This window comes from Rhinichthys klamathensis, unplaced genomic scaffold (assembly GCF_029890125.1).
Source record: "Rhinichthys klamathensis goyatoka isolate OS25496 unplaced genomic scaffold, OSU_Roscu_1.1 h1tg000011l_1, whole genome shotgun sequence".
NCBI lineage: Eukaryota > Metazoa > Chordata > Actinopteri > Cypriniformes > Leuciscidae > Rhinichthys > Rhinichthys klamathensis.
Genome location: NW_026606564.1, coordinates 1,937,072 through 1,951,923, shown reverse-complemented (window position 1 = coordinate 1,951,923; position 14,852 = coordinate 1,937,072). Strand labels below are relative to the sequence as shown.

The window sequence follows — 14,852 nt, the reverse complement described above, 5'->3', positions numbered from 1 at the left end:
CGAAGCCACCTCTGCTGCAGTAGGACCCGCACCACAAGGCGCAGATGCCTGGCTCCCATCCCTCGCGAAGAGAGCCAGGTGAGAGTAGAGCTTCCTTACAGTGAAACGATCACAGTAAGGACAGCCATCTCCCCCTTAAGAGCTAAACGAGCATGCTCTGCTCCCAAACAAATGACACGGAGCTCACGCGTCATTCTCCGTAATCAAACTGGGCCACGGTGAAGCACTAGCTCGAAATGTGTTACTAGTGCTTGCCATGCTGTTTCTTTTTTCAAACAAACTAACACACACAATCTATTTTCTTTCTCTCACACACACACTCAAACAAGCAGCTTCCTGAAAAAAAAAGAAGCCGATTATTTTAATGCCGGTGCCCTTTTATAGACATGTCGGCGTGCCAGTGATGTCATATGACTGCCGTAGCCAATAGCACTGGTGTGATTTCACACGCTTCAGACACCAGCACACACTGAAGGTGTTCCCATAGTGTTAGCATCATGACGCAGCGTCAAGTTCCCTAGAAATGGAACTAATTAACGCTGCTGTGTAAGTTCCTAACACTACAGCCGAGGAAGTGACGGAAAATTCTCTCTTCTGACGACCGTAATTAAGCTATCGATTTTGCCTATTTTGTAACGTCATAGAAACACTATCATGTTTTTTTTTCTTTTTACTATTTAAGCAAATGGGAAATGTTTTCCATTCACCACAACTATAGAAGTTTACCCAAATATGAGGACTTCCACATCTGAGAACTCTGAAAGTCTGAACAGGGTCCATTATGAATAATATCATTTGATTGAGCCATAGAATAGAGGTCCACTGTTTCACCAAGATCCACTCATTCAAAGATGTTTTTTTTGGCCTCACCACTGGTCTATGGAGTTTAATATATTTTTATGATTTATTTATTAATTTATTTATTTAGCTTCTTTATTGTCTACCAGGCGAAAAATCTATTTTTGTAAGTTGCAGGTTGAAGTTTAATACTTTTTATACAAACCTCTAAACTTTGAACAATAGTAATAGTGATACCTGCCTTAGTAAGCAAGCACCAATACACACATACAGTATTTGACGTCATTTTCTGAAATGAACAGAGAGTGCTGCTTTGCATCAAGTACAAAGAACATTTCCAGGCATGTGTACCCCTTAGGCAAGAACATTGTCACGTGAAACTGTCTGATACATTATGTGATGGACAGAATTATGCAAATGACATCCAATATCAGATATCTGACACTATCTGCTCATATAATTTGTACTGAGATGATATAATCATTGAAGTTTCTTTTGAGACATATTCAATAAATTCAATAAATATCATCTAAATCCATGTCAAATGAAGTTGCAGTTGGAGTTTCCTGTCTGACACTTTCATTTTTACTCATTCTTTTCTCAGCCCTCATTCTTGATTAAGTAGTGATGCATGAGAGGAAATGACTGTGCATGCATTAGGATGTAAATTGTGAGTGGTATGAAACTTAAAGGGTTTGAAAAGTTTCCCAAACAATGATTCTTGCTTATGTTATACATGTAGTTTTACAAGAAAATCTTGTCTTGCATTTTAAAGCACCAAGGTGATGGTAACTGACTGTCTAGCGTAGCTAGTAGTTTTGTCTCATGCATGTTAAGGACATCTGGTTGTCCTTTACATGACAGTCACGTAATTCAAGATGTATATCAGTTTCCATGTGCGAGGTCAAACTAAATGATTTGTTCCTTTCCACACTGGAAACATTAGTACCACATGCTGTATATAGCATGTACAAGAAAAGTGTACTGCAGGGTCCAAACCCCACACACAACTAAAAAAATATCTATTTTGAATTAATTTGCAGTGTAATAATAAACATTTCATTACCAATTATACCATTGGACTTCTGAGTCCATCGTCCATAGTCCAAAGTCCATCGTCGCTCTGGCTCCACCTTGGTCCATCGTCTCACTGGCTCCACCTTGGTCCATCGTCGCACTGGTTCCACCTTGGTCCATCATCGCTCTGGCTCCACCTTGGTCTTTTGTCTCACTGGCTCCACCTTGGTCCATCGTCGCTCTGGCTCCACATTGGTCCATCGTCGCTCTGGCTCCACCTTGGTCCATCGTCGCTCTGGTTCCACCTTGGTCCATCGTCGCACTGGCTCCACCTTGGTCCATCGTCTCACTGGCTCCACCTTGGTCCATCGTCGCACTGGCTCCACCTTGGTCCATCGTCGCTCTGGCTCCACCTTGGTCCATCGTCTCACTGGCTCCACCTTGGTCCATCGTCGCTCTGGCTCCACCTTGGTCCATCGTCGCTCTGGCTCCACATTGGTCTATCGTCACACTGGCTCCACCTTGGTCCATCGTCGCTCTGGTTCCACCTTGGTCCATCGTCGCACTGGCTCCACCTTGGTCCATCGTCTCACTGGCTCCACCTTGGTCCATCGTCTCACTGGCTCCACCTTGGTCCATCGTCGCTCTGGCTCCACCATGGTCCATCGTCTCACTGGCTCCACCTTGGTCCATCGTCTCACTGGCTCCACCTTGGTCCATTGTCTCACTGGCTCCACCTTGGTCCATCGTCGCACTGGCTCCACCTTGGTCCATCGTCGCACTGGTTCCACCTTGGTCCATCGTCTCACTGGCTCCACCTTGGTCCATCGTCGCTCTGGCTCCACCTTGGTCCATTGTCGCTCTGGCTCCACCTTGGTCCATCGTCGCACTGGCTCCACCTTGGTCCATCGTCGCTCTGGCTCCACCTTGGTCCATCGTCGCTCTGGTTCCACCTTGGTCCATCGTCGCTCTGGCTCCACCTTGGTCCATCGTCGCACTGGCTCCACCTTGGTCCATCGTCGCACTGGTTCCACCTTGGTCCATCGTCTCACTGGCTCCACCTTGGTCCATCGTCTAACTGGCTCCACCTTGGTCCATCATCGCTCTGGCTCCACCTTGGTCCATCGTCTCACTGGCTCCACCTTGGTCCATCGTCGCTCTGGCTCCACCTTGGTCCATCGTCGCACTGGTTCCACCTTGGTCCATCGTCGCTCTGGCTCCACCTTGGTCCATCGTCGCACTGGCTCCACCTTGGTCCATCGTCTCACTGGCTCCACCTTGGTCCATCGTCGCACTGGCTCCACCTTGGTCCATCGTCGCACTGGCTCCACTTTGGTCCATCGTCGCTCTGGCTCCACCTTGGTCCATCGTCGCACTGGTTTCACCTTGGTCCATCGTCTCACTGGCTCCACCTTGGTCCATCGTCGCACTGGCTCCACCTTGGTCCATCGTCGCTCTGGCTCCACCTTGGTCCATCGTCTCACTGGCTCCACCTTGGTCCATCGTCGCACTGGCTCCACCTTGGTCCATCGTCGCTCTGGCTCCACCTTGGTCCATCGTCGCACTGGCTCCACCTTGGTCCATCGTCGCACTGGTTCCACCTTGGTCCATCGTCTCACTGGCTCCACCTTGGTCCATCGTCGCACTGGCTCCACCTTGGTCCATCGTCGCTCTGGCTCCACCTTGGTCCATCGTCGCCCTGGCTCCACCTTGGTCCATCATCGCACTGGCTCCACCTTGGTCCATCGCCGCACTGGTTCCACCTTGGTCCATCGTCGCACTGGCTCCACCTTGGTCCATCGTCTCACTGGCTCCACCTTGGTCCATCGTCGCTCTGGCTCCACCTTGGTCCGTCGTCGCTCTGGCTACACCTTGGTCCATCGTCGCACTGGTTCCACCTTGGTCCATCGTCGCACTGACTCCACCTTGGTCCATCGTCGCACTGGTTCCAACTTGGTCCATCGTCGCACTGGCTCCACCTTGGTCCATCGTCTCACTGGCTCCACCTTGGTCCATCGTCTCACTGGCTCCACCTTGGTCCATCGTCGCACTGGCTCCACCTTGGTCCATCGTCGCACTGGCTCCACCTTGGTCCATCGTCGCACAGGCTCCACCTTGGTCCATCGTCGCACTGGCTCCACCTTGGTCCATCGTCGCTCTGGCTTATTGCATGTCACCTACATTTTGGATTTAATAGCGCTACAGGCTGCTGCGAGGACAGTCTCAATAGGTGTGTTCGACTTGAAGCGATGCTGCACAGAGCGATTGGTGTATGACATCAAAGTACCGCGAGAGCGATTCGAAAGCATACAGAGCCGTCTGTTCTCTAATTGTTCTCGCGGTACTTTGATGTCATACACCGATCGGTCTGTGCTGCGCTGCTTCAAGTCGAACACACCTAATCACTCTGGGCTTTTCAGAAGGAGGGGCTTTGTAGAAATCAGTATGTTTCAGAAAGACTGGGAATAGAGGCATTGCAATGATGTATACAGTGTGTAAAAAATGAGCATTAAAGAGTGTTTTTTTTTTTTTGCATTAAACATTATTCTATTACACTCAATAAACAAAATAATTAACTTTTAAAATATCATATGACGTGTTGTCATCACAATTATATAATAACCTGATGTTCTGATGTACAAGTTCACATTATCAATGTTGCAAATTTACTTAATTGATTAGTGAATGCTTGCATTTAAGTTCGTCACACAAATTCACCTCGTTGACAAATAGAAAGCTGCTTGGTATGAAAGTGACTTTTGTGTGAGTTGTGCTTCATTCATCACAACATTATTGACAATAAATAATGGGCCTTTTTTGCCCACAGAATTTTGCAGAAATTTCACTAATATGAACGCACCTTAAGGAAAATAGAAATATACAGTCAGCGTAAAATCTAAATTGCCCCTTAGTTTTCATGATACACATTTTAGACCTATTTTGCACAATCTATCATTACATGTTTTTAAAAAATAAGAATAATAATTTGGGCAAAGTAAAACTACTTTTCAGCTGACATTACTGACTACATAGGCAGGGAAATAATATTAATTAATAGACAAATAGCTGTTGTAGCTTCTGGCCAGGTTGAAATACCTGCTCTACCTGTTTGTTCATATTAAATATCCTGTTTCACTCTGCCACATCTTGCATTGTGGAAATGAAATGTGTTGCAGATGCTGTTTCACTTAAAGTTTGACCTGCTGTGAAATGAAAAGTGGTGTCATGCTAGTTGTTTCAGACAAGGTTGCATCTGAAGGCCTCGACTGTCACTCAGTGCGAATGTTTTATTAATAAAGCCTTAATGTTCTCCACACATTTCCCATCAAATTTGTGTATTTTTGAACTTGCATAGATTAAGGATGCAAACACAAGCACAACTTTTCTGCAAGGTGCTCCAATAATCTGTAACATGTTTACAACAAGTGCATTGAAGCAAGCAAATTGCTTGTTTAATTGCTTGAGATAGATTTGAATATGAATATGCAGAAGCTGAAGTGTGCCAGTTGTTCATGATATACATCTCATATTCCCTTCATATTTCCTTGTTTGTTTTACAGTAGTAGCAGTAGGCTCTAAATCTGAAAGATACTGGGAAAAAAATACTATAATATATACTATACTGTATTATACTGTATAGAGTATATATATATATTAGGGGTGGAACGGTACACACAAGTCACGGTTCGGTTCATACCTCGGTTCAGACATCACGGTTCGGTACAATGGAGGGAAAAAGCAAAACAAAAATGCAGAAGGCATTGTATTTTTTAAATAAGTTTTATTAATAAAGGCATAGAACCAGTTTATTTGTCGTGCACTGACAATAGATTTATATAATTAGTTTATTAATTAAATTAATAAAAAGACAAAAAGACCTTGCGATATGTTTGGTAATTGTACTATTAATTTAAAATTATTTTGCTATATTTCAGATCAATATATTTGTTTTCCTTAATTTTAATTAACATTATTAATTGGCAATGTAACATTATTCTCATCTGAATTATAAATAATTGATTTCTGTATAAAATAATACTAGCATTAAAAACACATTCGATTTTCTTTTTTAATCAATGTTGAATGTGTAAGATTAGTGCTCCGAGGACAAGAAATGAAAACCAATGCAATATGATGAATGTCCAAAAGACAGACTGTTTTGAAATGGAGTTGGATAAATATGTTTTGCTTTTAAAACAGTGTGTATGTGATTTTGGTTGGGTGACAGTTGTAGGTTACAGTTTGACAAGAGTTTACAGTGTGACAAAAGCACAATGTTGTGTTTTATTGCGAGTGTACACAAATATAAGTAAACACTTTGCAGGTTTAATGATCTGTATAAACAAAATGACTCTCTCTCTCTCTCTCTCTCACACACAGTTCGATCGCGCCCGCGCGCCTCTCTCTCTCTCTCGCACACACACACACACACACACACACACTCTCCAGCATTGCAATCTTGACATCGCAGCCTGTTCATTATGCGGTCACACCAAACGCGAATAGAGCTTCAAATTCGCGTCTAGTTCGACGCTAGTCCAAAGCGAATAGGACGCGCGTATAAAGCCAACGTTTGAAGTGAACGCGCGTTCAGAGTTAAGCCGATGGTACAGATTATGTGTCCCTAAAGAACCCGCGTATCTTACAGTAGTTCCGCATTACATTAATTAATTTGCACGCGAGTTTTATTTATTTTTATACCGTGTATTCTCCGTGTAAATTCGTGCACCAAACTGTGACGCCCGTACCGTTTCGGTTCGATACGAATACATGAACCGTTCCACCCCTAATATATATATATATATATATATATATATATATATATATATATATATATCGAAAAAGGCCAACTCTGTGTTTTTACAATTCTCTAGTGCTGAGATTTTGCTTGTTAATGTTGTTTAATGGTTGCTAGGGTCCTGTAACTGGTTACTACGGCGTGGCTATGAAGTTGTTATGTCACTACTTATTGGCTACTTGATAGGCCTAGTCAAAAGAGCCCAACCCCAAGTCTCTCTGACCTTCTGATCCAAAGATATTATCTTAAAAATGATGTGCCAATTTTAAGTCTATAGAACTTTTTCAAATCTCCCGCCGGACGAACATCGTACACCCGATCGCTTAGAAAAGGCATAGCACACCTCTTCTCAATAAACCGGTCGATTTGACATCCCATTCATGAGTCTACGACAAACAGTACGGGAGGAGTAGCGTGCCGAAGTTGAAGTATGAGCAACAACAATAGTGATGCCTTGCCTTTGGCAAGCACCATTAACCACTCGTGACAACCGAGGTCTGCAGAAGAGCATCTCTGAACATATTGAACCTTGAAGCAGAAGAGCTACAGCAGCAGAAGACACACCAGTGACACTCCTGTGAGATAACAACAGCAAACTGAGGCTACGATTCACACGGGCTCAACAAAACTGGACAGGAAATGTTTGGAAAAACGTTGCCTGGTCTGATGAGTCTTTCAGAGGGTTGGGTCAGAATTTGGCATAAGCAACATGAACGCATGGATTCATCCTGCCTTGTATCAACGGTTCAGCTGGTTCTGCTGGTGTTGTAAAGGTGTGGAAGATATTTTTCCCTCAGCACCAATTGAGCATCGTTTAAACATCACAGCAGACCTGAGTATTGTTGATGACCATCTCCATCTCTTTATGACCACAGTGTTTCCATCTTCTGATGGCCACTTCCAGCAGGATAACACACATGTCACAAAGCTCAACTCATCTCAAACTGGTTTCTTGAACATGACAGTGAGTCACTAAACTCTCCATAGTCACCAGATCTCAATCCAATAGAGCAGCTTTGGGATGTGGAGGAACGGGAGATTCTCATCATGGATGTGCAGCCGACAAATCTGCAGCAACTGAGTGATGCTTTCATGTCAATATTGACTAAAATCTCTGAGGAATGTTTCCAGCATTTTGTTGAATCTCTGCCATGAAGAATAAAGGCAGTTCTGAAGGCAAAAGTGCATCCCACCTGGTACAAGCAAGGTCTACCTAATACGTAAAGTGGCCGGTACATCCATATATTTTTATATATATTTCCAATTATTAAAAATGATATATATATATATTGCTCAAATAGATTTTAAAACATATTTACATGGTCTCAATAAGTTTTAGTTACTTCCCAAACAGCAACATAGTGTCGGCCCAGATCCGGCCCACATCTGGTATGGGTTGAATCCACATGGGTTGTACCAGATCTGTTGCTGTGTTGCTGTTTTACATCAATCCATCCATTAATCAAACCTCTTATCTTTTTTTCTTTTTTGCATATATATATAGCCGTATGGGTAAACAAATGAAGTCTCAGAAAACATCAAAAACAGAAGTGAAACTGTTGACTTGAATGGGGCTTTCTGTTGTGTTACAGTGACTTGCATTAGACGGTACATTATTTTCCTCAGCAAAAACCCCTCAAGCATTTTACAATTTTCTTGATTTTCTACAAAATCATATTTCTTATGAACCACAAGCAAATGTCCCTGCAACTCCAGGTATTAGCTAAGTATCGGTTTATGTTGTTACCACTTTACTAACTATGGTGGAGCTCATTACTGAATAAGAGTTTTTGCAGAAAGTTTAATTTGAAAAAGTTACCTTATTCATACATGCACATAAATGGCATTAGCTATGTAGGGAATAGTGAATAAGTATATATTTGGGCCACAGAAATGGCATCAGTGCATAACCAAACATTTCCCTTTCTTTTTGTGTTCCTAATTCCTTTGGATGGCAAACAAACACCTTAGCCTTTTCTAGTTTAGCATAACGCTAAATGCTAGAAGAAGATATCACGGAATGTCTATTACTAAGGGTAAGTTTACACAAAAACAAAAAACTGAAAAGTTTTTTCCTTTTCTTTTTCCGTGCGACTTCAATGTCAAAATGATCCCCGCTCACAAGGATCCGCGAAAACGACTAAAAACTCTGTATTCTGCTGCCAGGCCAGTACATGGTGATGTCACTTTGTAAAGAAACACTATGCGCCTATAGACTGAACAAGTAATACACACGCGCATGACTTCACCGTTTTTGCGTTTTTGTAGTTTTCACGTAGACAATAGCGGTATCGTCTTCAAAAACGTGCACTTTGAAACCCATTTCACAAGCTTGAGTTTTCAGGACTGTTGTCGTGTAAATGAACGATCAAAACGCATTAAGTTTTTAGTTGAAAACGGTATCGTGTAAACAACCCCTAAGACACTATTAACATTCGAGAGGTCTTATGAAACTATATTGTTGTCACGGTTTGGGTTTTGTGTCTTGTTCCTTGTTCTTGTATGTCATGTGATTCCCTGTTTGCCATGTGTCTTGTCTATTGTTCCCAGGTGTTTCTCGTTAGCCACGCCCCCTTGTTATCTTGTTTGTCCTTGTATTTAAGCCCTGTGTTTCAGTTCAGTCCTTGTGAGTTCTTATGTTGTTATCGTCGATGTTGGTCGTGCTTTCCCTGAGTCCTGTTCATAGCCTGAGTCTTTGTCTAGTTTCCAGTCTGTCTAATAAAGTGTGCTGCATGTGGATCCTGCTTCCTCCTCGTTTCTACCGCATCGTGACAGAAGAACTCACCACACAAGATCCAACAGTATGTTCACTAGTGTCTCTTCCCCAGCCACCGAGCGGGAGAGAGGACATTCCTTTGAGGGGACCCGGTTGGTCAAATTTCGCGGGACCCGTGGAGGCCGCAGTAGAGGAGGTGGTCGAGAAGATTCCCGACACCACTCTACACTCTGGCCTCTCTTTAACCCATGGGTTGGTGATGTCCATTCGCCACTGTTTCCGTCCAGCCCAGAGCCCTCACCGCTGGTTTCGTCCGACCCAGAGCTTCCACCGCTGATCCCGCCCAGCCCGGAGCTTCCTTCGCCGCTAGTCCCGTCCAGCCCAGAGCTTCCTTCGCCGCTGGTCCCGTCCAGCCCAGAGCTTCCTTCGACGCTGGTCCTGTCCAGCCCAGAGCTTCCTTCACCGCTGGCGACGTCCAGTCCCGAGCCTTCTTCACCGTTAGTCCCGGCCGATCGAGAGACTGCTCACGTCACGTCTGCCCAGCCAGAGACTGGTCACGTCTGCCCAGCCAGAGACTGGTCACGTCTGCCCAGCCAGAGACTGTTCACGTCACGTCTGCCCAGCCAGAGACTGTTCACGTCACGTCTGCCCAGCCAGAGACTGTTCACGTCACGTCTGCCCAGCCAGAGACTGTTCACGTCACGTCTGCCCAGCCAGAGACTGTTCACGTCACGTCTGCCCAGCCAGAGACTGTTCACGTCACGTCTGCCCAGCCAGAGACTGTTCACGTCACGTCTTCCCAGTCAGAGACTGTTCACGTCACGTCTTCCCAGTCAGAGACCGTTCACGCCACGTATGTGACCGCAACACTGGCCATTATGGCCACAGCCATGTGGTGTGGGTGGGCTGCGCACACACTGGAGCCAGTGTCTGCTGTTCCTGAGCCGGAGCCAGTGTCTGCTGTTCCTGAGCCGGAGCCAGTGTCTGCTGTTCCTGAGCCTGAGCCGGTGTCTATTTCTGAGCCTGAGCCGGTGTCTGTTCCTGAGCCTGAGCCGGTGTCTGTTCCTGAGCCTGAGCCGGTGTCTGTTCCTGAGCCTGAGCCGGTGTCTGTTCCTGAGCCTGAGCCGGTGTCTGTTCCTGAGCCGGTGACTGCTCCTGCCTATGACCCCGTAACTACACTCAAGAATTTTTTTTGGGGGGGCAGTAGGGCCTCGCCGTGGCAACTTAGGGGCCCACGGCCACCAGAAAGATCCTCACCGCCATGGCCGCCCGAAGGATCTTCACCACCCTGGTCGCCCGAAGGGTCTTCACCGCCCTGGCCGCCCGAAGGGTCTTCACCGCCCTGGCCGCCCGAAAGGTCGTCACCGCCCTGGCCACCCGAAGGGTCTTCTCCACCGTGGCCACCTGAACTGCCTGCTCCACCCTGGTCGCCTGCACAGCCTGGTCTGCCCACGCTCCATGGCCCAGGTCCGCCATGACTATGTCCTGGTCCCGTTCCCCTGTGCGGGCCTGGCCCTCCATCCCTCCCCCGGGATCACCTCCGCGTCACCACCCTCCTGAACTATTTTTTTTTTTTTTTGATGGGCGTCGGGAGCCGCCCATAGGGGGGGTCTGCTATCTCACGGTTTGGGTTTTGTGTCTTGTTCCTTGTTCTTGTATGTCATGTGATTCCCTGTTTGCCATGTGTCTTGTCTATTGTTCCCAGGTGTTTCTCGTTAGCCACGCCCCCTTGTTATCTCGTTTAGCTTGTTTGTCCTTGTATTTAAGCCCTGTGTTTCAGTTCAGTCCTTGTGAGTTCTTATGTTGTTATCGTCGATGTTGGTCGTGCTTTCCCTGAGTCCTGTTCATAGCCTGAGTCTTTGTCTAGTTTCCAGTCTGTCTAATAAAGTGTGCTGCATGTGGATCCTGCTTCCTCCTCGTTTCTACCGCATCGTGACAATTGTGGGCCCTTTTTCATCTAATTAAGAAATTTTTGACGTGCCCTAGTGAAAAATAAATATACTAAAATGTATTTGAAATACATTTATTTTATGCTAAGTATACTACAAATACATTTAAATATTTATGTAGGCCTACTGAATATAAAAACCTTGCAATTGTACTTTTAGTGTACTAAACTGATATAATTAGTCTGCTAAATTGGAACAACTAATTTTGTTCTTAATGCACTTTAGTTATCCAGAAATAGTGCTGAGGTCCAACTAAAGATATACTTAAGTATATTTGATTGCGCTAAAGTGGACTATTTTAAGTATACTTTAGGTACAATTTAAATATCTTGCATTTAAAGACTGATATTATACAGTGATCATACTATCCTTACTAATAGTGATATTAAAACTCATTTTAGGTTTAATATTAATAAATGTCCATTCTGCAATAAAGAAGAACTCCAAATAAGGTTTAATTATAATATTTATATCAGTAAGTCTCAAGCGATATGTCAGTAAATATGTTAATGGATTTGTAGTATACTTAGTAATAGTATGAAATAAATGTATTTTAAACACATTTTGGTAGGTTTTTTTTCACTAGAGTGGTTATGTGTTACATTGTGGCCATCAGTTCAGGTGACTTTATTTCCTAAAGTACACCACATGGTTTGTGAACAGCCATGGTTTGTTTTATAAATACAAACACAGAAGCTTGTAAAAAAAGATCTGATGTAAAAGTCAGCATTTGCTTATCTGTCCATGAACTTTCCAGTCTGATTTGCATCTGCACAGACCTGCTGTAGCTGGTTTCATAGACAGAAACACCATTGCGCCTGTCTCAGCTATAGCGTCACCCCAAAAACTTCCTCTCTCTTTTTTTTCTTTTGTGGTTAGGTGATTCTATGCTGATGACGCCAATACTGCATAAAAAGGGTTGTGAGAACAGCCCGCTCTTATTAACTGAAATAACTGAAGCACAACAGCACAGCAACACGTATCAGCACCAGAAAAGTTTTTGTTAAGATGCCAACCATATTGTCATCTTCAACTGAAATAAAAAACATGAACCAGGAGGATAAAACCGTCAATCCCCGGTGAGTGGTGTTTGTTGTACTTTTAAAATGTATGTAAAAACAGAATATATCATAGAATTGGAGCATTTGTCTTAGAAATTCAACTAAACTAATTCTCACTCCTCAGGAGACTAGACAAGTGGAGGTTTCGTTGTCCATTGACAGACAAGTAAGCTACTTTGACTTTACTTTTTTCTTGTGAAATATATAATCACAGTTGTAATCAACTATTGTTGATTGCGTTTGAATGTACACTAATTATGATTTATTCAAACAGACTGAACCCTGGTGAGACCCTGCTGTGGTCCCAGTCATTGGAAAACCTCCTTAGATCCAAATGTAAGTGGCATATGCATGTATTAATTCTCATACTGGTATTCTTATAGTTCATATTAATGAATGTATCAAATCTAATACGCTGGACATTGTGCACACACGTCTGTGAATTTTATATTCACAAGAACATTTCATCACAGCATTCAAAACCACTTCTTTTGCATTGTGGATTTAGTTGATGTCATGTAGGACAAGGCAAATGTACACGAACAAAACCTGCACTGTTTACTAGATGGTCAGATAGCTGGATCAAGGAACTGACTATATGTATGCAAAGCAACAGAGAAAAGCAGTTTTAGTTATACAAAAGTTATAAAACGTAAGCTACACATGGAAATTTACAATGTAAGGATATAATTGCAATTGGGAAAAAAAAAAATTATATATTAAATTTTTTCATATACAAGTCTTGTTTGCCTTTTTCCATTTATATATATATATACTACCATAGTTTGCGTTATTAAGATTTTTTTCAAGAAATTACTACTTTTATTTAGCAAGGACACATTAAATTTATCAAAAGTGATAGTAAAGACATTTCAAGTGTTACAAAATGTTTCTGTTTCAAATAAATGCCATTCTTTTTAACTTTTTAGCCATCAAAAACCATAAACCCTATAGCATATTCAAATGATTTCTGAAGGATCATGTGACACTGAAGACTGGAGTAATGATGCTGAAAATTCAGCTTTGCATCACAGGAATAAATTACATTTTAAGATATAATAAAATTGAAATCAGTTATTTTAAATGGAAATATATTTCACAATATTACTGTATTTCTGATCAAATAAATGTAGCATTGGTGAGCATAAGAGACTTCTTTCAAAAAATAGTTCAATGACATTGATATATTACAATGTCCAAATAGTTTTTATAAAACTAAAGCTGCTTCGTATATTAGAAACCACTTATGCATACATACATCTTTTTTTTTTCTTTTTCTTTTTTGGCTAGAGAGAGCAAAAAAAATCTTAAAACCATAGAATTTATTTTAATATCAAGCCAAGATTAATATTACAAAGAATGATCACCTTGGCACCAGCTGGTTGAAAGTCATTTAAAAAATTGCTCGTAAAAGCATTTGCTCTGAGAAAAGCACATTTTTTTGCAGCTGCCACTTGATATATGTTATACTCATATTTTGTATGTAATACACTTGCATTGAGCCACAGATTAACCCTGCGGTTTGTTCTTGTAGATGGCATGGCAACATTCCACACTTTCCTCAAGTCCGAGTTCAGCGATGAGAACATTGAATTTTGGCTGGTTTGTGAAGACTACAAAAAAATCAAGAGTTCGTCCAGGCTATCCTCGAGGGCTAACAAGATATTTGAGCATTTCATCAAGGCAGAAGCTCCCAAAGAGGTAAGCACACTACCACAGTCTGAAGATCTCTATGTGGTTTTATTAAGCGATGGAGCGATCGATCAACGTCAATATGCTTCTCACTGCTTCTCCGTCAATCTCTCCTCAGATAAACATCGACCACGTCACGAGAGACCTTATCAAGCAGAACGTCCAAGCTCCAACTAGAGTGTGTTTCGATGAGGCTCAGAGGATTGTCTTTGGTCTTATGGAGAGGGATTCCTATCCCAGGTTTCTTCGCTCGGACATGTACAGATCCCTTCTGGAATCAGTCTCGCATAGGATAAAGGTCTGAGAACATTGTAAATGAAGGACTGTAGGACTTCAAACACATCTTTGGGACTGTTGGTGCAATGGACAAGATGGCCGTGGCACAATCAGGCTTTGTCGATATGTAGGCCTGGACTCAGGTTGCACTGAACATTGCGATCCACATAAAAGCTTGAATAAGCTACTGTTTATATATGTGCCGTGTTACACTGCTCTATTGTTCCACACGGCTGTGGGATACACAAAGACAAATGAGCCTTCTGTGAAGCTCACCTGTGATGAACCACAGGAGATCTGAAACGTGCTGCAACCACAGGAACGCCATATGGACCTTATTTAACTTTCATTATTTTCAATTCTGGATGAGTGTCATATCTGGTTGGCATGAGATGACTTGGGAATACTAATGACATAATATGAACAATTTCATGTGACGTGAAATGATTCATGGACACACAATGTACAGAGCAAATGTAAATCCGACTGTTTTTGTGTGCGCAGTGGGGAACAGATGGGATATTCTCACAATAATCTGTATATAA

At 43.0% G+C, this 14,852-nt stretch overlaps 1 protein-coding gene across 1 annotated transcript; it reads left to right on the top strand.

Annotated features, from left to right (window-relative positions):
• Positions 1-12,206: 12,206 nt before the first annotated feature.
• rgs13 (regulator of G protein signaling 13) lies at positions 12,207-14,412 on the top strand. The gene is made up of 5 exons (XM_056263828.1): positions 12,207-12,357; positions 12,464-12,505; positions 12,614-12,675; positions 13,874-14,040; positions 14,150-14,412. The coding sequence occupies exons 1-5, from the start codon at positions 12,287-12,289 to the stop codon at positions 14,333-14,335; spliced, it is 528 nt and encodes a 175-aa protein (XP_056119803.1). The 5' UTR covers positions 12,207-12,286; the 3' UTR covers positions 14,336-14,412.
• Positions 14,413-14,852: the final 440 nt, after the last annotated feature.

Bases quoted from the DNA above. Each gene is read 5' to 3' on its own strand.
- rgs13 (XM_056263828.1), top strand. From the start codon at position 12,287: ATGCCAACCATATTGTCATCTTCAACTGAAATAAAAAACATGAACCAG. The intron at 12,358-12,463 runs GTGAGTGGTGTT...CTCACTCCTCAG, and splicing joins GATAAAACCGTCAATCCCCG to GAGACTAGACAAGTGGAGGT. The intron at 14,041-14,149 runs GTAAGCACACTA...ATCTCTCCTCAG, and splicing joins AGGCAGAAGCTCCCAAAGAG to ATAAACATCGACCACGTCAC.